Raw genomic sequence first — 25707 nt, 5'->3', positions numbered from 1 at the left:
TACCAGAACACTAAGAAATGGTAAAAGACAAATAGGGCATATCAAAAGGACAAATTTGAAGGGGAGAAATTACCACTCAGACGGGAAGTAGTCTAACCCACCTCCCAGGGGACAGTTTGAGATTCAAAAAGAATAATGATGATAATGGATTATAATACATGAAATCAAATAATTCTTTAGACTATAGTGATATTGAAAGGGGAGGAGCTAGAAAAGAAACTTTTTAATGTCCAAAGTTAATAATGTCATTTAATAATATAGAAGGAGTGATAGAAAAAAAAACCCAAACACCATTTTACCACCATCACAGCCATAATTGATTCAGGTAGGGATCATCAATGGATGATGAGACCATTGGGTAGAGTTATTAAGGAACGCGACATGCACCCTGTCTCAAAGTATAGCACATGGATTATTTATTAGTTACAAAAGGGAATTTCTCTATTAATGGGAAAATTGGGCAAATACTTTTACTGAATGATGAAACTGTAGCATCATCATTGAAAGTGGTACAGCTTGGCATCATGTGCATCTGATATGATGTGGTGGGAAAGACAACATAATTGGGTGATAATCCTGCTAAAATCCAGAGGAGCCAATCACACAAAGCCAGATAGTGTGGCCTGGACTCTTCAAAACGTCAGTGTCATCGACGACAGAGGCCAGGGCACTTTGGGGACATGCCAGCAAAGGCAATGCAGAATGCATGATTGGATTCCGAGTTGCCCACACCACAGAAAAAAACAGCTGTAAAGGACAGGCTTGGGACAAGTGGGGAATTTGGTGTACGGGCGCTTTATGAGGTAATAATCAGTTTTAAATTTCTTGGGTATAATGGTACTGGAATCATGTAGGATAATGTGTTTTCGTTCTTAGGCAATACATACTTGAAATATTTAGGGATGAACTATTCATGTCATGATTTTCTAATGATCGGTTCCCCCTAAAAACCCAAACAGTATAAATGAAATCTAGCAAAAGGTTAATAATCTGTGAATCTCATGAAGCATTTATAAGTATGTGACATGCTATTCTCTTAACTTTTCTGTAGGTTTGAAATATTTCAAAATACAAATTGAGAGAAGTAAGATGTTTGTGTATGAAGCCAACAGAATTATTTGATATCAGTTTCACACAGGCTGTTAACATCAGCAGCTCTGCCTTTTGGCAACACTTTGAAAAGTGTTACCCACATGATGGAATAATTCCATTTCTACTATTCTGCCACATATGGGATATTATTAACTTCTGGTTACTTCTGTATTACAGCGATCACATTGCTATCAGAAATAACATTCTGGCTTCAGTCTGTCTGTTCATATTCATTCTACTTCCCACCCTTCCACCTTGAGACCACAGAATGTTATTAATTCCTTCATAGTGTTCAGTTTTTTTTCTTATGTAAATTCTGTTTAATTTTTAAATGTTTAACTTTTCTTATATAACAACCACTGTTTTAGGTGATAAAAACATGAACATATCCAGTCTCTATAGTCAAGGAGTTCATACATTGATAATACAGTTTGGGCATTTAAGCCAACTAGAACACAGATGTTAGGTGCTGTAACAATGATCAAAATATTCTCATTTTATAGATGAGACAGTTAAGGTGCAGAAAGATTAAGTAGTTTGCACCCAAATGAAACAGCATGGGACAGAACTCAGATTTGAACCCAGGTCATCTGGGTCTTGAATCCATGCCATGGAATGCTAAGGGAACAGTTGGTTTTGTTCCTTGGAACATGCTTGGAACATGGAGAGAACTGGGAAAGGTTCCAGGCGTTGGACATTTGACCTAGGTCTTGAGAGGATGCGTAGGATTTTACCAGATGATGGTGAGAAAATCACAGGGAGACAAATAGGAAACATTTGTCACAAAGGCTGAAAATGCATTGTGTATGGGAATGACAAATAGTTCAGGGTGGCCAGATCACAGAAGTAGCAGGAGATAGAACTAGAAGGTGAATTGGGGCCGCATTCTGAAAGGCTACTCATGTGTGCTATGCTAAGAAATTTAAACTTTACTTCTAGAAAATGGGTAGCCATTGAAGGGTTGTGGGACACGTGTGAAAGGTTGTGGTAGCAGTGTGGAGGCCGGAGTGAAGACAAGGATCCCAGCAGGGAGCTTCTGTTTTCATCCAGGAACTCCGATTACCTGAACTGGGGCAGAGGACAGGATGGAAGCAGGAGACACAACATGGACCCAGCAGAGTGTGATTTGGGGGTGGGAAGTGAGAGAAAAGGAGGACTTAGTGGGTAGTGATGGTGTTAGTTCATGTCAGGGACAGAAGCATACTAGCAGCATGTTTGGGAAAATAGTTTCAGTTATTGTCGACTTTAAAGTCTCTGTTGAACTTGAAGTGGAGTTTCTAATACACTATTATATTCCAGTTTTGTCTTGTTGTGATTGAGTCTGTGGCAAGATGGCATTCCTTAGCTTATTTTTCTGGGGCACTTAAGTTCACATTTGTCATATGTGAGTATGTTTTCAGTTACTTCTTCAAAACAGTTGCTAGAATAGTTAGCTTCAGCATCTTTGGTGAGAAAGTATATTTCATCTATGAATTATAGATTCATGATTGGGGGAAAAAGACTGTCATGTGCATTCAAGTTTGGTATTATTAAATGGACAGCATTATGGAGTTAACACTTAAACTTGATTGAATACTGATACATAATTTTAGAATTCTATAGCTTCCCAAGGGGTGTGTGTGTGTATATATATAATATATATTTTATATATTATATATTATATCATATATACTTTATATATTTTATGTATTTATTTTATATAAGATATATAATTATATGTAATATATGAGATAATTATATATTATGTATAATTAGATATATGTAATATGTATTATATATTGTATAAAATATATTTTATTTTATTCTATTTTTTTCCTGTAGAGGAAAGAAAGCATACTTAATGATCCTTAAATTTTTTTTTGTATGTGTGTGTTTTGTTCTTGCAGTGTGGGAATATATAGCATTTAAAATAATCTGTATATATGATAATCATCAGAATGCAAAAGTGTGCCTTTAAAAAAATGACTACTTCCTAAAGTTATTCATTGATAATTCATGGTCATAAAAATGAAAGATAGCAAGAGACCTGCAAGATCTCAGCAGGGTTGTTCCTGGCAAAGTGTATGTTATTATACTCTTGGGTTGGCTTGAACTATTTGGTGTTTTCCTGTTGGTGGAAAAAAGGATTATGCTTTAAAGAAGTCAGGGGAGAAAGTGCAGAAGAACAAAAAATACCAAATGGTGATTTAGATCAATCTTAATTTTTCACAGCTTGGCCTTCTCTAAAGTCACATTTAGCAGAAACATTAATTAGATTTCAGTGCCCCACCGAGTTTTAAAATTAAACATATTTCTGGAACCATCTGCAACATTTTATCACTAATAATATAATGAGGAATATGCTTAGCCTTTTGAAAAATGTGAATTATAAAATAATATCTTTTGCTCATGAGTGCTCATCTTTTGTGAGAAACCCATACAAAAATTGTAAAAAGAGGTAATTTAAGAGTTTTAAGAATATGCCTAAAATTGAAATTCTATAAAAATGTTCTCATTGGTGAGATACTTTTCCTAAATTCAGGATTTTCTTTGGAATTTTCTGCTGCTTTTAGGTCTAAAAATATTAGTGGTGAGGCATATATGCCATCTGCCAGCATAATGCCTGCCTGTTTGAGGCTGGATTGCAGATAGTCAGTAAGGAGCTGCTGCTTCCATCCAGGAATGATGATTGCCTGAACTAGGGCAGAGGACAGGATGGGAGCCAGAGATGTGGTGGCTCGGAGTGTATGTCCTGGAGCCAGGCTGCCTGGCTTTGAATCCGTCTTCTACCACTTACTAGAGGGGTGACTTGGGACAAATCCCTTAAGCCCTTTATGCCTCTGTTTCCTCATTGTAAAATGGTGACGATCATACCTACCTCGTGGGGTGGCAGTGAGCATGCATCCTTGAGCATAAAATGTGTCCTCAGAATGATTTCCTTTTCTGGGTAGACTTGTATTTCCATTGCTTTTTATTCATATACTTACTACACTCATGGGCCCAGGTACTTAGGAAAAAATATTCCTTCTACTGGAAGCCAAAGAAGTGAAGAGTGAGCATTTTCCATCTTACTTTCCCCATTCCCCAGCCTTGCCCCTGAATTTCACTTGAGTGCGCACGCAAGAGACCTCCCCCAACTTTGGCAGCCTGGTGTCCTGATGCTTTTGTAAACCCTTTGGAGCTGCTGTCGGCCCCTGCTGTCTCAAAAATACACGCATTCTCACGGCCGCCTAGAACATTCTTTCCCACATTGCATTCCCACATTCCCACCCTAATAATCTCACTGTTCCTCATTTTGGGATCATTTTCTCTGGCATGCTTAGGTGGATTTGACTGCCCCTTCTGCGTGGCCCTTCCTGCCAGTACCAGTGCCTGCTACAACGCAGTGTGTTCCTTGTCCATTGTCCTTAGCACCTGGTCAAATTTCCTTAGGGCAGCAACTAGTAGTTAGTATTTTTTTAAATAGTTTTCCTTAGCATAAGACTCATTACACATTAATCTTTCCATAAATAAATAAACAGCCACTTTTGCTTTTAAAAAACTAACTCTCACTAAAAACGTCAATATACTAGAATTCAGTAAAATAAGATAATTAAATTTCAAAGTTGTGTTTTTGTTCCTTTGTAAAATATTTCAAAATATTAAAATTTTTTTTGTTTAAATTTGTAGAATACACAATATTTTGGTTACTTTTAAAGTCTTGGAAAATTTAAATAATATCTTTATCTTTTTACCTAGATAGAGCATTTCCTATTAATCTTAACTTTAGCTATGGACTAGTATTGATACAGTTCTGAGATTATCCAACTTTTTAAAAGTTAGATAGGGTATCTGCTAATATAGCATAACTTTTTAGTTCTTTTTTTAGCAGCATTTTCTTTGAAGTTTTTTATAATTTATAAGAAACGAACAATAACAATGAATTTCAATTTCATTTTAGCAAAAGCACCTGGAGATTGAAAGAACTACCAAATGGCTGAAAATGCTGAAAGGATGGGAAAAATACAAGAACACTGAAAAGGTAATTTAAAATAATGTTATTTCCATACGAAACTATATAAACTCAATGTGGATTTTCCTAGTAGAAGTTCTTCTTTAATTATAAGAGTATTACATTCATATTTGGTTTTGAAATTTTGATTTAGCAATATGCCTCAAATTAGGAGTTTTTATATTGTAAGTAACATAATACCCGATTCAAATTGGTTTCAACATTTAAGAGTGTGTATTGGGTGGTTCAGAGGTGGGATGGGTTTCAGGAGTGATTTAATTCAGCTGCTTATTGAAGTTGCCTGTGCCATAGTTTCTTCCATCTCTTCTCTGCCTTCTGCACTGTTTGCTCCATCTTGAGGTTGGCTTCCCTGTGAGGTCAGAATCACTGGAGCAGTTCCAGGCTTTATATCCACAGGTCATACTGCTCAGAAAGAGAGAGGGTTGGCCTCTGGAAGCATTCCCTCAAGTAGGAGCAATCTTCTGTTTCAAAAGCTTCTAGCAAACCTCCCTTTTAATCTTTCTGCCTTGCATTGAGTTTGTGCTAAGTTAATTAGAGAAAATTACTGACATATATTAATATCACCAGGCGTCTCATCAGAAAAGTCTTTAAACAGTGGGAAGATGTCAAGCTCCTAGGGGTGGAAGTTTTCCAAAGCTGTCAGTTTTATTTGAAAGGTCAGGTATCATCAGTGGCAGTAAATACTCTATCAGTTCTCTTCCTTCAAGTGACAGGCTCATTTAAGATATTTTTGAGAAAATGCCTGCCAAATACCCAATGCTGAGTGACAGTTGCTTAGTTATTCTTTCAAGTAATAACAGTGTTTTGTGAAAATGTTCATGATTCAAACAATTTCATCGTAAGCACTTTTTCTTGAGACAGTCATTGCACTTGGTTGTGCGGCGCAGAGCTCCGTATGCACCTCCTGTGTCATCACTCCTCATTATGTTAATGAGACCTCCATCAAAGGTTGATATTTAATCAAGTTGACACTTTTTACTGCATCATCGAGGGCATTCTTAATTTAAACTGATTTTTTAAAACATGGAGTGAGGAATCACTGATTCTACAGTACAGCATTACTGCTGCCTTCATTTGTGCCAAGAGCTGGCAGTTTTTACCACCATAGCTTTTCTATGATCAGTGCAAAAGTTTCACCATAGCTTTTTTATGATCATGCAAAAGCCAGCACGGTAAAAAGAAATAGTTTTATTATGAAAATCGTTTTTATTTCATGGGCCATATTTTAAGAACACTGACATCTAAGCCTCAGTTTCCTCATCTGCAGAATGGAGATAATAGTGTCCCATTTCAAAGCGACAAAGATTTCATGATTTAATGCATGTAAAGCACTTAGCATTGTATCTTACATAGAATAAGCATTCAGTAAATGTTAACTACCCCTATTAATTTATCGAAGGAAGGGCTGAACAATAAAAACATTTTAAAGGAAAAAAAGAAATCTTGGTCCTGCCAACAAAACACAACTGAGTTAACTGTTGGGATTTTTGTCCATTTCCTCACACTTTTTTCAGTGTAATCCTTTCTTTTCCTTTTTGTATAGGTACAAATTATCTTATGTCAACATTTGCCAATAAGAATTCCAGGGAGCATGAGTTTCTTGGGTTCTGCTAGTTCAACAGAAGCAGTAGTATAGCCTGATGGTGAAGAGGCAGATTCTAGAGGCAGACTACCACGGGTCAAACCCCAGCCCTCTACTTCCTAGCCACATGACATTGGGAAAGGCATTTAACTTTTTTCTGCTGTACTACCTACCCCATTAGGCTTGTTGTGAGGATTAAATAAGTTAGTTTATGTAGAGCATAGAATAGTGCCAGGCACTTAGTATGCAGTCAGTATGTGTTGCTTATTATTAAATGAGGAAAGGGCTCTCTGGTTAAATAAAGTTGGGAAAACCTGAGCTAAACAAAATTAAGCAAGATTTCTTTCTTTACTGTAGGATTATTTCGTCTTTAATATGAGGTATGAATTTTTAAGAGGGATCTTAAATCACATGAAACTTAATCGTGGGAATCTTTTTGACATGGGTATCTTACAGAGCTAATGAGCCTTTTCTTTTTGAGCATACTAAATATCCTTAGTCAGGCTCTTATATTACTTTATTTTCATCAGGAGTGAGTTCATTTGGGGTTGTTGATTTTATTAACTGGCTGTTATTAGCATAAGGTTTGAACTCAGGATGTTTCTAAGGACTGGGTTCAAAGTAGAATATTAGTTACAACATCTGTTCTCTTGTTTAATATTTTGCAGTCTCACATTGGTCTACATTTGACAACTACTTTACATCTTTGTGAAAAGATTGCTCAAGTGGTAATTACAGGGTAGATTTCAATGCATTGCACCTATCCTTTAATCTCACATTCATTCTAATAAAATATTTGTAGAATTATATGGCTTTATGTTCTTCTCTGGTATACATATGCCTATGAAAGTATGTAAGCCTCTCTAAAAATGAGCAGTTCTACTGGGCAGAATTCTGCTGTCAGCAATTCTGACAGCAACTCTGGCTAATGCAGTTCCCATTAAGAGAGATTTTAGCAGTGCCATTTCTTTGAAGTATAATTTTGAAGCACTCTCCCATAACTATAATGCTAGAATGATTTGGTGATATATATGGCCCAATTTGGTGTGAAACAGAATGAACCTTCTAAAAGAATTACTGCTTTCAATTCACACCTAGTTTTAAATTGCATTCAAGTAAAAAAACTAGCATTTTTTTTCTTGTCTTTCAAGGAGAAGTGTTTTCTCTCCACAGATTACTTACTTTTATAGTAGTAATACAGAGAAATTCTAAAAACATTTGAAATAAAAATATAGCTCTGGTAGGGAATATTTGGATTTTTAGAACCCAAGCTTTAATGGAAAAAAAGAAAATTCCATTAAGATTGTTTATGTTGCCTCTGTTCTCACAGTGACTGCCTCCCTATGTACAGTAGTATTGTCTTGTTAATTTTTTTTGTTTTTTTTTTTGTTTTTTTTTTTTTTTTTTTGAGAGACAGGGTCTCTGTTGCCCGGGCTGGGGTGCAGTTGCACAATTACAGTTCTCTGCAGCCTGCAGCTCCTGGGCTTAAGTGATTGTCCTACCTCAGCCTCCCAAGTAGCTGGGACCATAGGCAAGCACCACCATGCCTGCTAATTGAAAAAAAAAAAATGTTGTTTGTTTGTTTGTTTGTTTGTTTTGTGGAGACAGGGTCTTGCTGTGTTGCTCAGGCTGATCTCAAATTCCTGGCGTCAAATGTTTATCCTGCCTCAGCCTCCAAAAGCATTGGGATTACAGGCAGGAGCCACTGTGCCCAGCCTGTATTTTAAAAATACAGTCTATGAAGTGAAGTTATCTCTGTTAAGTGGAGACCATTATGATTTAACTGGTCATGATATACTTGAAATGGAGGCATAATGCTTAGAAATAAATTTCTTAAGGTTACACAGCTTGTTAGCAACAAGCAAAAGAATGTCCAGACTTAGAGCTTATTTAACTAACATCTTTTATGCCAGCTTTCCCTTTTGGTGTCTGTCAGGGAAGTAGAATGTAGTTAACACAGTAGGGCCTTGTGGATGGTTTAAAACTTTTTTAGATGCGGATTTGGGAGACTTGTTGCTGTTTGAAGGCAGAAACAAAGGAGCCAGTGGAGCGGGGATGATTAGAGAAAATGGAGAGGCAGTAAAAGGCATAAGCAGCTCGAGTGAGCCTCTGTTTGATGGCGCACACTCGCACAAAACTCAGCTAGAATTGCTGGGCTGAAAAGTTTACTCACTGGCAGTCATAATGATGTGGATTGCACGCTTGTCACTGAATCACCAAGGTTTAGAAAAAGGTGCTGAAAACATTAGTCATTTGTTGGAATTTTTTTTTAAGTTGATAGATTTTTAAACGTTTCTGGGGGACTACTGTAGACTTTTTAAAGATTTTATGTATCATATCTATGAAATAAATTTGTAGAAGAATCTTAAAGGTAATACTTTTCAAATTGGAATACTGAAATGTTGTTACAATTCAATATGTAGAAGTTCTTTATCATGGTTGTTAAGAGTATGGATTCTGAAGTCAGACTCAGACTGAATTTGAGTTCTTGTGACGCAGTTTCTTTTGAGCTAGTTACCTAACCTTTCTATGTCTTAATTTTTTCATTTGTGAAATGGATATGTTAATAATAGCACCTACCTCTTTAGGGATGCAGTAATATTACAATGAATAAATTAATTTAGAAACACATAGCATAGTGTCAGCTCATAATAAATAAAGTGTTCTTTAACTATTGTTATTATTACTGTTGGACTCATCATTATCCACATCCCTGCTCCCACCCCCACTTTTCCCTTCCTGGCACATTCTTATTCAGTAATGAGTTTATTGTCATTTTGTCTAAAGGAAATCCTTTCCACCTCTCACAGGATTAGTTCCTCCTTTCTTCTGTTATCTCTAAGATAGGCTCAGGATGGCAGTGCCTGTGTTGGACCCATAAGAGGTGATCATCACAGCAGATTCATGGCGCTCACCCCAGCAACTTTGTCCCTAACCTTTTTCTAGTTCTCTCTTAGAATTGTATGTATCCTTTTGTAGAAGGGCTAGCCACTCCCTGATAGCTTCTCTTGCAGATCCAGACAGTGTGATGCCCACCATTCTTCTTTGAACACTGGCTCACTGGGGAGTCTGTCTCTACCACCACCTCCCCCGTCAGCACTGTTAGCAGTTCACGCATGTGACTGTATTTTATGATAAAGGATTCTCTGTTTAAGTTAAAATTATCAGCTTATGTATTTCTCTTCCCATCACACTGTGAGCTTCACAGATCTTTTTCATGTTTGTAGCCACAGGACCTGGCCAAAGCAGGCATTCATTGTAAGTATCATTTTAGAATGAATGAATGATGTTCGTTTATGAGTTGAGGACAACCAGCTATCACTTTTTACTGATAAATTCTGCCACTTTAGTAAAGCGGTAATTTTTAGAAGACAGTGTGATTTGGCAGAAAGTCCCCGAATTTGTAATAAGATGGAACTTTTTGATCTAGGGCAGATACTTTTCTTCTGTATCTTGTTTTACTTCCATTGTAAGTGGAACCCGTGCACTGAACCTACATTATGGGGCTGATGTGGAGAAGATGAAATGCTGCTCTGTAGTTGAAGGATTATCAACAACTGTAAACTGGACTACTGTTCTGGGGAATAAGCAGATTTCATCCAAACTGTTGTGTTTGGATGTAATTCCTACTTTGTTTTATAAAGTTTCTAAAACTTCTATGATAGTTGAAAATTTGTGAAGAAAGATGTGTAACTGTAATAAGTTAGTAATAGTACAAGTATTTGAAAAACAATCAGCATAATTAGAAAATTTTTATTTTAGGGTCTTATAATTTCTTTTTCTGCTATATGTGATTTTGTGTACATATTTTGTTTTGTCACCTCCTACTGCTTGGATTCCAAAGACATCGTTTTTATATTCCTTTTAAGTTTTTGGTGTAATTATATTATCATTATTTTAGTGCTTTCTGCTCTTGGGCTTTCTTAACACTTTCCTGTTCGCTATTCCATGTATTTCAGTAAGTCCAGTGGGGCAAAACCATGTACCATGTACACAGGGAGATGGTCTTTGTTCCATGTGCCGTGGACACAGGGAGATGGTCTTTGTTCCATGTGCCATGGACATTGGGAGATGGTCCTTGTTTTTTAATGAACTGTAAAATCAGTCATCTTTTATAACATCTTGTGCTTACTTTTGGGCAAGTTATTTAACCTCTTTGTGATTCACTTGCTCCATCGGTAAAATTGAGTTGTTGGTATAATTAAAGTTATAGAATTGTTGGTATAATTAAATGAGGTAAATATCCATAAATAGCTTAAAGGGAAGGGATAAAATAAAAGTTTAACTAGTTAAATAGTTTCTTATTTAAATGGTTGTTAAATAGTTTCTAATAGTTGTTAAATAGTTTCTTAAAATAGTTTCTTGTGCATGGTAAATGCCCAGTAAAAGTTTGGGTTAATTGTTGCCATGGGTGATGATAATGACACTGTATCAGTGTTTTTTCTTAACCTTTCCCATATGTGCCTGATTTTTAATTTTAGCTCTGTACTAGTATAGGGACCATTAATTTTTTATTTCTACCCCAAAATTTCCTACTTTTTAATGTAATCACATCTGTTTGATGGAGTTTTTTTCCTAAATCTAGATTTAACTTTAGGATAAATGGTGGACAGTAACTTACGTACAATTATTGAGTACACAATTGAGCAATAGCAACAAAATAATGTCTGAAAGCTTTTCAAGTAATATAGCTTAAGAAGTGTCAGAGCTCTTATGTTACTCATTAAAAATGTCATTTTACTTGTTCGGTCATATTACGCTTTCCTATTAAAATTTTACTTTTAGCATTTGCAGTGATTTCTACACTTTCTGATACTCAAATCAGTTGCCTGTGGTATGACATCTTTACTCTAGAAATTTAGAAGATAATTTGAAGTGACTTTTTGTGGATGATATTACTTTAAAATCACAGTTTACTATAATTGTGAAGTGGTATAGATCATAAACTTCCTTTGGGAAAACAAGTCTTAAATTCACTTGTTTTTAACCACACTCAGTTTGCAATTAATGGTTGTAAATGTCAAGCATGAGGCAAATGTTGCAAGTCTAGTTTTATCATCAGCATGAAGCCTTCCTGTACATACTCCTCCAGTTAAAGTGATCGCCTGGGATTAAAATTTATATGACTGTAGTCGCTATCTGCTGAAATTTCAAACTCGAAGCATACTATATTTATACCAAAAGAACAAAACAAATTTTATAAGTCATTATTTGAATCAACTTTACAGTATTCACTGTTTTTTAATAAAAGTTGTTCGACTTGGTAACTCACCTTCAACCACATGATTGAAGTTTCTTAAAGCTGCCTTATGACTTAGATTTAAAAAAATCTGAGTAGTGTAATAGAAGTTAAAGCCTTGTGTACGGTTATTGCAGCTCTTCAATATCTCAGTTATTAGAACTGGCATCTTATTTTCTGAACCATAACATTCAACTATATTATGGTGATAATAAGAGTACCAGTTTTTACCTGAAGGGCTTCTGCTATAATTTATTCAATTACTTCCCTGTTTGGACATCTATTTTTAAGTTTCAAAGTGTTATGCACAACATTGTGATGACTGTAATAGGTTTTATGTTATTCTGAGTAATTAGACTTGAGGAAAAAATTAATTACAAGAAGATGGAGAGGTATATTGAACTTAAGAATCTTAGGGCAATAGCAGTAGACTTTCAAGGATGGAGGGAGTTGATGATACTGTTGTTTTATGCCTAATTTCATTCAAAAGTGGTGTCTTTATGGAGATTTATCGTTTTTGTCTTATCAGATAGCATCAGTGTCATTTAAGAAAAAGAAAAAGGTTTTCCTGAAGAAATAGCAAGAACTGAAAAGAGGAGAGAAAAGAAGGAGAAAGGGCAGCCGGCGGGGGTGGAGGGGTGGGGGTGGGTGGGTGGGTGGGGAATGAGAGTGTCTGAGAGAGAGAGAACACTGAAGATTGCCGATAGGATTAACTGAGGTTTCAGATAGATGAGGAGAAGCTTGGTATCTTCTAGAGAGACCAGTGAGAAGGTGGTAGGAAAGAGATTAGGAGTTAGACAGCACTCTACATTCCATGAGGACATTTTGGGGACAAGGCAACCCTTTTGCTGTTTGGAGCATCTTTTAGGTGTGTGGGATAAAAGGAAGAAAGTGTGTAAGAAGTTAATTATACCATCAGGGAATGTGTAAATCAGATGTTCACACCTTTAAAAAGAGCACTGACTGCTTTCGTGCCACTTAAGGGACACTTCCGTAATGGCCTGAACATGCTCATGCATTGGGCATTCTTAACAATTTCTTGTTATACTCTCTCCTTCTTTGTCTGTGTCTCCCTGTTAGAATCTTAAAAACAGATGACAGTATCTCAGTGTGCCATGTTGAAATGTATTAATTAATTGCCATAGATGCTTTGGAAATACAATGCTAACAAATATCAGCAAGATTGACTATAGAGACTAGTCTAAGTTTTTGTCAGTTTGTAACCTTCAGTTTCTTTTTCTTTTAATAAGTTTCATAGGCGAATTTACAAAGGAATACCACTGCAGCTCAGAGGTGAAGTCTGGGCCCTCCTTCTTGAGATCCCTAAAATGAAAGAAGAAACAAGGGACCTGTATAGTGTGAGTAGCTAAAGCTAACTTGTTATTTTGAAATTAAAAAGTAAAATCCATTTCTTTTAGCATTCAAGGTGACAAGAGATATTCATATGATCACTTAAAATTATATTAAAACTATATTGCATTGGAGGTTTTGGAGGTCTATTTGTTTTCTGGATTGCAGAATACTTCTTAAATTTTAAATAGATACTTCAGTAAAAATGTTATTGTTTGTATCAATAAGTATCAAGTGCTTTTCAAATACATAAGTCAATTAAAGTAATTAAATAATCAATGTTGGGACATGGTTGCATGGAAAGTGGACTAACACCTAATTATAGCTGCTTGTTTGCCACATGGTGTTAATGAAGTGATTTGCGGCATCACTTTGAGAGTTCGTGGGAAACAGCAACAGAGTTCAGTTTAACCAACACCTGCCGTGTACGATTCTTTTCTTCTAGCATGAAAAAAAGATGACTTTGCCCCAAGATTATTAGGGTATCTCTAGGTTTTATTATTGATTAATAAAAAGTTAAACTTTTGAGTAATAACTTTTTTCTTAAATTAGGTAATGCATTAAATGTTATCTCCTTGTCATCTCGCAGCTATACCCTTTCTGAACCTAAATTTTCTGTTAACCCTTGAAAGGAGTAAGAGATTTACATCTAAGAATCTTAGACCCATAGATTTTGAAATACGTTCCTTAGAAAATATGTACAAAAAATTAATATGGAATAAATGGGAAAAAATAAAAATTGCTATCTTTTTGGGAGGGTCAACACTTTTTTTTTCTTCAACTTTTATTTTAAGTTCAGGAGTACTCCTGTGTGGGACTTGCAGATTTGTTACATAGATAAATGTGTGCCATGGTGGTTTGCTGCATAGATCATCCCATCACCTTGGTATTAAGCCTTAGCACCCACTGGCTATTCTTCCTGATGCTCTTCCCTCCCACCACCACCCCTCGCTGACAGGCCCCACTGTGTTTTGTTCCTCCTCATGTGCCTGTGTAGTCTCATCATTCAGCTCCCATTTATAAGCGAGAACATGCAGTATCTGGTTTTCTGTTCTTGTGTTGGTTTGCTGAGGATAATGGCTTCCAACCCCATTCATGTCCTGGCAAAGGACATGATCTTGTTCCTTTTTATGGCTGCGTAGTATTCCATGATGTCTATGTACCACATTTTCTTTATTCAGTCTATCTGTCTATCATTGATGGGCATTTAGATTGATTCCATGTCTTTGCTATTGTAAATAGTGAATGTATGCGTGCATGTATCTTTATAACAGAATGATTTATATTCCTGTGGGTATGTATCCAGTAATGAGATTGCTGAGTCAAATGATATTTCTGCCTCTAGGTCTTTGAGGAATCGTCACACTGTCTCCACAATGGGTGAACTAATTTATGCTCGCACCAACAGTGTTAAAGCATTCCTTTTTTTCTGCAACCTTGCCAGTATCTGTTGTTTTTTGACTCTTGAATAATCGCCATCAAAGATGGTATCTTGTGGTTTTGATTTGCATTTCTCTAATCAGTGTTGTTGAGTTTTGTTTCATATGTTTGTTGGCCTCATGTATGTCTTCCTTTGAGAAGCATCTGTTCATGTCCTTTGCCCTCTTTTTTAATGGTATTTTTTTTCTTGTAAATTTGTTTAAGTTCCCTGTAGACTTTGGATATTAGACTTGTCAGATGGATAGACTGCAAAAATTGTCTTCCATTCTGTAGGCTGTCTGTTCACTCTGATGATAGTTTCTTTTGCTGTGCAGAAGTGCTTTAGTTTAATTAGATCCTATTTGACAATTTTTGCTTTTGTTGCAATTGCTTTTGGTGTTTTCGTCATGAAAACTTTGCCTGTGCCTATGTCCTGAAAGGTATTGCCTAGATTTTCTTCTAGAGTTTTTATAGTTTTGGGTTTTACCAGAGAATATTAGAAACACCTCTGTGCACATAAACTAGAAGATCTAGAAGAAATGGATATATCCTTGGATACATACATCCTCCCAAGACTGAACCAGGAAGAAATTGAATCTCTGAATAGGCAAATAATGAGTTCTGAAATTGAGATAGTAATAACTAGCCTACAAACCAGTAAAAGCCCAGGACCAGATATATCCTTGGATACATACATCCTCCCAAGACTGAACCAGGAAGAAATTGAATCTCTGAATAGGCAAATAATGAGTTCTGAAATTGAGATAGTAATAACTAGCCTACAAACCAGTAAAAGCCCAGGACCAGATGGATGCACAGCTGAATTCTACCAGAGGTACAAAGAAGAGCTGGTACCATTTCTACTAAAACTATTCTAAAAAATGAAAAAGGAGGAATTCCTCCTTATTCTATGAGGCCAGCATCATCCAATACCAAAACCTGGCATCGATACAACCAACAAAGAAAACTTCAGGCCAATATCCTTGATCAATGCAAATCCAGCAGCACATCAAAAAGCTTAGTTACCACAGTCCAATTGGCTTCATCCTCGGGATGCAAGATTGGTTCAACATACATACATGAATCAATAAATGTGATTCATCACATAAACAGAACTAAAGACAAAAATCACTTGATTATCTCAATAGATGCAGAAAAGGCCTTTGATAAAATTCAACATCCCTTCATGTTAAAAACTCTCAATAAACTCGACATTAAAGGAACATACCTCAAAATATATGACAGACCCACAGCCGATATCATACTGAATGGGCAAAAGCTGGAAGCATTCCCCTTGAAAACTGGCACAAGACAAGGATCTTCTGGAACATCCTCTGGAAGTTCTGACCAGGGCAATCAGGCAAGAGAAAGAAATCAAGGACATTCAAGTAGGAAGAGAGGAAGTTAAATTACCTTTGTTTGCAGATAACATGATCCTATATCCAGAAATAAAAATTATTTATGGTTTAAACCTAAAGCCTATTCTAAAAGGTGCTTTGGTGCTCTTGTGATTTTTTTTTCTTTTATATATATGTATGTGTGTGTGTGTATGCATTCAGGTAAAATTTCATCCAGATGACAAGGAAACCTACTGGATAATTTAAATAGTTAATTCATTTTAAATTTAGCCATTCAGACCCTACACAGAGTTTATATTTCAGGATTTTAGAGTTCCCAATTATTTTAGACTGTTGATTAGCTATTTGCTCTATTATAAGCATCCTTTCTGAAAAGAACTATGAAGGTGTATGAGCCCATCCTTTTATTCATTGACTCTTAAGAGCCAAATTTTCTAGTGCATATCCTGTTGCCAGCATAAGGATGAGGAGGGGAAAGAGTGTTAATTCTCTGTACAGCAGAGACATTAAACTTGCTGTGTCCAGGCTGAAAAAAAAAAGATGTCTGAGAGAACATAATATGAAATATAACCCCAGCACCTACTACAGTGTACCTAGCATATGGTAGGTGCTCTGTTAGTATTTGTTTAAATAATGAAAGTAGAAAATGAAAGAAAAAGCAATTTACATGTTGTATTCATTTCCTAGGGCTGCTGTAACCAAGTACCGCAAACTAAGTAGCTTAAAACAACAGAACTGTCTCTCTCACAGTTCTCAAGGACAGAAGTCCAAAATTAAGGTGTCAGCAGGACAACACTTTCTCTCAGGGCTCTAGGGAGGCACCCTTCCTGGCCTCCTCCAGCCTCCAGTGGTAGCCTGCCATCCTTATGCATCTTGGCATCACTCCGTCCCTGTCTTCCTTATCACCTGGCCGTCCTCCCTTCTATGAATGTGTGTCTGTCTTTCCTGATAGGGACAATAGTTATTGCATGTAGGGTCCACCCTCATCCAGGATGACCTCATCTTAACTTGATTACCCCGGCAGAGGCCCTATTTCCAGATGAGGTCACATTCACAGGTTCTTGGTGGACATGAGTTTTGGAGGGACACTATTCAACCCAGCTTGCCTGCTAATAGGACTCTAGTTTTCATGTTATATTTTAGACTTTTTCTATGTAGAGTAAAATTATCAGATGGCCAGTTAATATGAGAGAACCATTTAGTAAAAACTGACAGCAACTACAACAAAAGAATGACTTGCCTGTCAGTTCCTTCAAGCCTATAATTTTCAACATTCATCAATATTATTTTTACTATTTGAGTTTCCCCCAGCATCATTATTTAGCCAACTTTTTTTTCCTTTCTCATCCACTCTTTCTCTCTCTCTCCATACATCCTCCATGAACTGGAACTTCAGTAGGAATAAAACTACGACTTTCTCTTAATCTGCCGAGCCTTTTCTCAGATGGGTGAAATTATTTGGACCCAGCATATTATAAACATTCAGTCCTTCAAGTTCCCCTGGTGGCCTGTTTGTCCTTTCTTGTGCCCATAAAGCTCTGTGGGTGGTATTGAAGAACGTTTGAAGATGAATAGGTACAGTGGCAAGAATCTTTTCTTCTAGGTTGGAGGAGACGTGGTTGCATAGAAATATTTAATAATAGTCTGTGATAAATACTGTAAAAGTAGGAGTGGAAAAGAAAGTAAAAAAAAGAAATCACCTTTATGATCCAGGAAGACTTCATGGAGTAGGAGGTGTCTTGGTGGGGCTTTGTTTCCCACAGGCAGGAAAATGGTTAGTGAGTTTCAAAGCACATTGCAAAGACCTTCCCTGATCTCCTCCCTCCAACTTGGATCTGGTTAGTTTTAACTTGAAGCTTCATGTTGCCGTATTTTAAATACTTTACCTTGAGGTAAAGTAGTATATCTCCTACTTTACCATGAGGAGAGCTGACATTGTTTGAGTACTTTTATGTCTAAGTGCTCTATGGGAATTACCTCATTTAATTCCTACAACAATGCCAAGATGCAGGTTTTGTCATTATTATTGTATTTATCTTACACATGAGGAAACTGAGCTTAGCGAGGCTAAGTGACTTTTCACCCCAGGGTTAGCAAGTGGCAGGGGTAGGATTATGATCCAAGTTGTCTTGGCTGCTCTCATCTAATATGTTTTTCTCTTCTTTTGTCTCATTTTTATTTTTCTCTCTTGCATTTAGCAGTGTAACTTACAGATGGTATAGGATCAGACCACAGTGGAAAACAGCCTCATCCACAGCCTTAGTGTGGCTCAGTAATCTCATAGACCAAACTCACAATGATAATGCTATTTTTTTTTTTTTTTTTTGAGACGGAGTGTCACTCTGTTGCCCAGGCTGGAGTGCAGTGGTGTGATCTTGGCTCACTGCAACCTCCACCTCCTGGGTTCAAGCAGTTCTCTGCTTCAACCTACTGAGTAGCTGGGATTACAGGTGCCCTCCACCATGCCCTGCTAATTTTTGTATTTTTAGTAGAAATGGGGTTTCACCATGCTGGCCAGGCTAGTCTTGAACTCCCTGACCTCGTGATCTATCCACTTTGGCCTCCCAAAGTGCTGGGATTACAGGCGTGAGCCACTGTGCCTGGCCAATAATGCTAATTTTTTATCTAAATGCTTCCCACTGTACTTCTGCCCTCAGGTTTATGGGTTAATTTGATCTCAATTTTTAAAATAAAATTTTATTTTTATATTACTGTGACACTCGTGGATCTCAACCCACCTAATCTCAGAGGTAACTAGAAACTGTTTACCTCTTTTCATTCAGGAGTAAAAAAATATGTTTGATTCCTGCATTCCATGCATTAGCTTATAAACATTTTAGGACATAAATCGTATTTCTGACCTGTTATTTTTTATGTACTTACCCAGGCTTTTCTTCCATTACGAGGCCTTTTTTATGATAGATTTTCTTGTCCTCTGGAGGAACTGATATTATAGATGCGTTTGCATCTTTTCTGCCTTCCTATTAACTTTTAAGGCATTTTCTTTTATCATGTCTTGTCAAACATTTTCTTCTTGTGTTTTGACATCCCATCTTTTACAAGGAGGCCTGTAGAACAATAATTGAAACCTCTTTACTTGCCCATTATCTTTTTTTTTTTTTTTGAGACAGTCTTGCTCTGTCGCCCAGGCTGTAGTGCTGTGGCTCTATCTTGGCTCACTGCAAGCTCCGCCTCCTGGGTTCATGCCATTCTCCTGCCTCAGCTTGCTGAGTAGCTGGGACTACAGGTGCCTGCCACCATGCCAAGCTATTTTTTTTTTTTAAATATTTTTAGTAGAGACAGGGTTTCACCGTGTTAGCCAGGATGGTGTTGGTCTCCTGACCTTGTGATTCCCCCGCCTCGGCCTCCCAAAGTGCTGGGATTACAGGTGTGAGCCACTGTGCCTGGCCTTGCCCATTATCTTTAAAAAAAAAAAAAAAGATGGAAGAGAACAAATATGTACAGATTTATTTTTCAAGCTAAATTTTTATAATATCTTCTGGGCCGGGCGCAGTGGCTCAAGCCTGTAATCCTTGCACTTTGGGAGGCCGAGACGGGCGGATCACGAGGTCAGGAGATCGAGACCATCCTAGCTAACCCGGTGAAACCCCGTCTCTACTAAAAAATACAAAAAACTAGCCGGGCGAGGTGGCGGGCGCCTGTAGTCCCAGCTACTCGGGAGGCTGAGGCAGGAGAATGACGTAAACTCGGGAGGCGGAGCTTTCAGTGAGCTGAGATCCGGCCACTGCACTCCAGCCTGGGCGACAGAGCGAGACTCCGTCTCAAAAAAAAAAAAAAAAAAAAAAAAAAAAAAAATATCTTCTGAACCACCTTTTTCAGAAATAATATACGATAATGTTTTAGTGGCCGTATGATTCTAATACAATACTCTAAATGTCTTCCTCTGTCTTTAGAATTCTGAAGCATACTGTGGCTGCTCTTCCTGTTTTAAAAAGCTGCAGAAGCTCCTTCTCTGAACTTCAATACACAAAAATACACAGACTTATAAAACACTTAACACACACATACTTATTCCAGACATGCACAGATAGCCTTCTTTCCACTTCTAGCTGAAGTCAGGAACAGTTATGTTTTTATATATATTTATTGGAATTGATTCAAGCAGAAGTCCATATTACCAGTACATGGTAAATGGGTCAATATAACATAGTATATAAATTCTTATTTATATTAAACATGGTTAAATTTTAATCTCCCATCTGTTTAAACATGGGAGATTCAAGATACTCATTTAGCTCCCTTTCCCTTGAAATGCCACTAAATTGACAGAGTTTTTATTATAAAAAGGCAAACCCACAGAAATGAGAAAATGGGAGATGCTTAACAGCTACCAGTTTTGGAAAACGAGATTGCAGACAGACATTTAGTAAACTTAGCAAACCTGAGGAAGCTCAGTCCTAGGCTGGCAGTGGGAATTGGAGAAGCAACCTGATTAACAGCTCAAAATCTCCATAAGGCTTGGTAATTGCCAACTGCAGGAAACTCTGGAAGTGGAGGTGAAGCTAAACACAGAAGTGGTTGAAAGTCTGTTTCAGAAGCAGTTAGAGCTCCTTAGCCCCCTCAGTGCTGGCCCAAGACTGGAGGTTTGTTATTTGGTGAGGATGAAACAGAGGGCCTCTGGACTGGGGAAAACACAGACCTTGCTACGGGTGAACTGCTGTCATGAAAGCAGAGGAGCTAAGTAGTTTAAATTTTGGACAGTCCAGCCTTTTTCCTCAACTCACCTCCCAGATCACTGGCAGCCAGGTGCTTGTCTTCCTGACAGGAGATTGGAAGAGCCTTCTCTGGGGAATGTGATCAGCCTAAGAAAATAAGCTCAAAGGTACTGATTTCAGGGAACCCCAGTCCAGCTGCCTGGCCAGATCCCTCCACAAGCAGGATCACAGTCAGGAAGCCTTACCCAGGCATGCAGCTTTTTTGTGTCCCACTTTTAAATAAAAGCAGAAAACGAAGTGTCGCCATTCATTTGAAGAAGGGAGCTAATGTGAAAGATAAGCGGAAGCAAATGAAGAAAGCAGCTTGTAAGAAACAGAGTATAGTGTAAAGAAGAGAAACTAAAAAACTATTTTTTTTTTTGAGACAGAGTCTCGCTCTGTCGCCCAGGCTGGAGTGCAGTGGCACAATCTTGGCTCACTGCAAGCTCTGCCTCCCAGGCTCACGCCATTCTCCTGGCTCAGCCTCCCGAGTAGCTGGGACTACAGGCACACCGGCCACCACGCCTGGCTAATTTTTTGTATTTTTAGTAGAGACAGGGTTTCACCGTGTTAACCAGGATGGTCTCGATCTCCTGACCTTGTGATCCGCCTGCCTCAGCCTCCCAAAGTGCTGGGATTACAGGCGTGAGCCACCGCGCCCGGCCTAAAAAACTATTTTTAATATCTTCAGAGAAAAATAGATACTGCATCCATAAAACAAGTATAGAATGCTATAAAAAGGAACACTCAAAAACAACAGAGCTTATGAATATAAAAATACTAGAAACGAAAAACTTAATTGAAAATGACAATTGAGGAAATTCCCAGAATATCAGTTATAAAAGCAAAGAGATGCAAAATAATACAGAAAAATACAAGAAAAGTAGATGATAGCCTAGGAGTTCCCAGACTGTAATAATAAGAGTTTCAGAAAAAGAAAATGGGAGTGGGGGGAGGGGAAGATGAAGAAATTGACAAATGAATTGTTGAAGATGTCTGAGAGCTGAAAGATGTGGGTAGGAGTTTTTAAGATTGGAAGGATTCACTAAGTGCCCAACCCTGTGGATAAAAATAGATCCAAACCCAGTACTGAAATGTGAAGTTTCAAAACATGAGAGAGAAACTCCTACAAGCTTCTAGAGAGAAAAAGCAGATTGCATGTAAAGAAACACAAATTAGAATAGCAACACTGGAAGCTAGAAGACAGTGAAGCCGTGCATTTTGAGCAAAAGTATTTTCCAGCTTAGAATTCTAAAACAGCCAAACAGTTAAATAAGAGGGTAGAATGATCAGATATTCAAAGTTTCAAAAACTTTATCTTCCATACAGCCTTTCACAGGAGCTACTAAAGAATGTGTTCCTGCAGAGCAAGGGAAGAACCTGAGAAAAAAAGATATGAGACCAGGAAACAGGGGGCCCAACATGGGAGAAAACCATCCCAGCAGTTGGAGAAGGGAGGCTCCAGGACCTAGGCTGTGCAGCAGGCCCAGAGGTCAGGCCGCACAGGCAGGAGCGGGCCCAGAGGTCAGGCCGCACAGGCAGGAGCGGGCCCAGAGGTCAGGCCGCACAGGCGGGAGCGGGCACAGAGGTCAGGCCACACAGGCAGGAGCGGGCCCAGCGATCGGGCCTCACAGGTGAGAGCGGGCCCAGAGGTCGGGCCGCACAGGCAGGAGCAGCAGACAGCAAGATGAAGCTGGTGGAACACCTACTCTACCTGAACATCACCTGAGGAGATTATACCATTTATAGTGAGCTTGGGATTGAATTAGGTGGGAAACGAAGCACATTGAGAAACAAGGCAATGATTAGCTTCAAGGGAAACAAAAGCATCATCCTGGAAAGAAAGAAATCATGACAGACTGCATGGCTCAGCCATGAAGAGCTTTCACATAGTTCAGTAGTGCAAACCCTGAAAAGTTCTCTATCCTAAATTAAAATCTAACTAGATAGGATGGAAGAGAAGGAAGGTAGGGGAAGAGGGAGAAGCAGGGAGTAGGAGAAATGGGGGAATGGAGGGGAGGGAAATTTTCTATTCTGTACTTTTTTATATATATAGTTTTGATTTTTTTAACCATTGAATGATTTTTTTAAACCAAAAACTTTTTAATGAGAATTATTTTATTATTTGTCATTGACTTTTCAACAACTAATTTCCATAAAAATCTGTTCTCCCCTCTCTTTTTCTCTTCAGAAATTAAAACACAGAGCACGGGGCTGTTCACCTGACATCAGACAAATAGACCTGGATGTCAACCGCACGTTTCGGGACCACATTATGTTTAGAGACAGATACGGTGTTAAGTAAGTAAAGTTTAATATTATGAAATGTTAATCGCATTTATAAATAGTCTTTATTAACTTAAAATTAGAGTGCCTTTATAGACTGTAATTTTGATTTAGGTCCTAAAGGTTTAAGCTTTTGCAGATCATTTGCGTCCATGTTGTGTGAAACTTAAGATCTAATTTAACTTAAAATTTTTAACCTTTGACATAGCACGTGCTATAAAATTGGTAAAGACTCATTTTATAATCTGGGAATTCTTAGAAATGTGGTACTTTCATTAGAAGTCATAGAAGAATGACAGTGTGTGAAAACTTTGTCAGTGATAAATATATCTCTATAACCTTGACCCCCACGCATAAATGAAACTTTTTTTTAAAAAAGGGAAATGAAATGAAATGAGGAATTAATGAATTGATGTATCATTGCTATGACAACTTATAAATGAAAAGTACAGTTTTTGCTGATCTCTATGTCAGTCAGAGAGTCTCACCAGGAAACAGAAACCAATAGGAGATATATGTTAGGACATTTCAAGGTATTGTCTTCTCCAGCTGATTAGGCAAGGCCAAAATCCACAGGGCAGGCCATCGGAAAGGACAGCCTGGGCCTCGGGCATGAGCTGAAGCTGCTGGCCACAGGCAGAGATTCCTCTTCAGAAAAGCCTCAAATCTGCCCTTATGGCCTTTCAATGGATTGAATGAGGCCTGCCCAGATCTTCTAGGATAATCTCTCCTACTTAAAGTTAACAGATCATGGATTTTTATCAATCTACAAAATACGTTCCCAGTGACACCTAGATCAGTGTTTTGGATATCTGGGGATTGTTGTTTAGCCAAGTTGACACCCAGAGCCAACCACTGTAGTCCAGCCTTGGCAACTTGGCACTCACACACACCACCTTAAAAAATTTCCAGGTAAGATAGTAACCAAGTCTTCCTTCCACCTAACATGATGCCACTATTCTGCTCACAACTGAAATGTGCGAATTCTTTCCCCACATGAGGATGCCAAGTCCTTGGGAGATGATCACACTTCTGCTTTAGTATCCTGTAACTTACACACTGTGGTATAAAGTTGACTATTATTAAGATACCTTATGTTAGATGATAAGGGAAAAGAGAGGGAAGAAGAAAATATTTGTTGGTATATATACAAATATATTTACACTAAAATAAGGAAGAAATACTCATAACAATTGTAGTGATCATTTCTGTGACTGGTCGTGTGGTCACAGGTGGTATTTTTAATGTCCCATTTCACTGCCTATTCCATATTCCCTTTGCCCTCAGCAAGCACCTTAGATGGTTGTGGTTCTTTACCTAGAGGGATGACTCAAACCTTCCTGAAAATCTGGACTTAGCAGTTGTGCCTGAATTGGTAGTTTTCCATTGACTTTCATCACAGGGCTCAGTAATACTAGTAAGAGATGCCCCAAGTGTTCTGCATTCCAAATATACTCCTCCTTGTGTCTGTTGTGTCATAACAACCCATGTTCCCCTTAGTAATCAGGAGAATCCCACCAGCCCGCACAGGCACGTCCTTCTTTGCCTGTTGGTTCAGAGGCATAAGGAGCCCAAAGTGGTTGGGTGGCGGTTTCAGCTTCCAGGTCAGTGGAATCACTGTTATGTCTCATGGTGGAAGCATTCTTCCTTTTGGAACTAAGATCTCTAGACCAGCAGAACTCAAGCTTGCAGGGGCAAGAAGCAAACGCTTTGCTAGTGGATCTTTAGCGAGAATGATGAGCCACTCCTACTTCCAGCCTTTGAATCTTGGACCCCTGAATCCTGGCTTTGGGAGAAACAGCACCTTGTATTGGAGCCTGGTATGGAGCATATTCAGCATCCCAAGGACATCGCCCCAGCCCTGCAGGGTATTGTACCTTGCTGGCAGTGTCACTGAGCCCTCAAAAGGACGTTCCACCATTCTGTCAAGCCAGCTGCTTCTGTCAGAAGGGTCTCAAAGTGAGATAGATCAGCAAAAGAGGGCAGCACATTTAAGGAATTTTGAAGTCTTTTGTGTTTTCTTGGTGTAAATCCTTTCAGAATGAATATTATCTAGTCTTGAATTTAGACTTTTTAGAGTCTTTGAATTTGAACTTGGGATAATTTATTACATTAGTAATTTTATCTGGATTATCTGTTTTCAGTCTTTATTAAGTTTGTAATGTTTAAAATATGTGAAATTACTAAATTGTATTTAATGTAAATTTTTTTTTTCTCTAGGCAACAATCCTTATTCCATGTTCTTGCTGCCTATTCTATTTATAATACGGTAAGTTGGGGCCTGCCTGCCCAAGGTCTTTGATTTGTATTCTGAGGCACTCCCTACCTAACAGGGCCCTGTGGGCACATTTCTGCATCTCAGAGCTAGGTGGTTCCACAGTCTCTTTAGCTCTGTGGATCTTTTTAAGCTGAAACCCTGCGATAACCCTAGGGCCTTAGAGCAGAGCTGATTCTGAAGTGGAAGAACCTAAATATGACCACAGTATGCCAGTGAGTCTCACCTTTTCTCTTTCCCTCCATGTTGTTTTGCTTGGTAATGTTTTGTGTTGTTTTGTTTTTATTTTTAAACAGACATACAGGGTAGAAGGACAGGAAGTGGGTGGCTTGGTTAATTTTGTTTGACTTTTTATAACTCTCTTTGCTCTTGGGAAGTTACCTTTCACAATCACATTTAT

At 38.0% G+C, this 25707-nt stretch overlaps 1 protein-coding gene across 3 annotated transcripts in view; it reads left to right on the top strand.

The window, feature by feature from the left end:
• USP6NL (USP6 N-terminal like) overlaps positions 1 to 25707 on the top strand; it is a 154836-nt gene that overhangs the window by 94977 nt on the left and 34152 nt on the right. For all 3 annotated transcript variants that reach the window (XM_050805281.1, XM_050805280.1, XM_050805282.1), the window contains 4 exons: positions 5012 to 5092; positions 13155 to 13262; positions 22938 to 23047; positions 25253 to 25301. In XM_050805281.1, coding sequence (XP_050661238.1) covers positions 5012 to 5092; positions 13155 to 13262; positions 22938 to 23047; positions 25253 to 25301 — 348 coding nt within the window. The remainder of the gene's footprint in view (positions 1 to 5011; positions 5093 to 13154; positions 13263 to 22937; positions 23048 to 25252; positions 25302 to 25707) is intronic.

The sequence above is a fragment of the Macaca thibetana genome, chromosome 9 (genome assembly GCF_024542745.1).
Source record: "Macaca thibetana thibetana isolate TM-01 chromosome 9, ASM2454274v1, whole genome shotgun sequence".
In the NCBI taxonomy this organism is placed as follows: domain Eukaryota; kingdom Metazoa; phylum Chordata; class Mammalia; order Primates; family Cercopithecidae; genus Macaca; species Macaca thibetana.
This window is presented reverse-complemented; position numbering and strand designations above follow the sequence as displayed.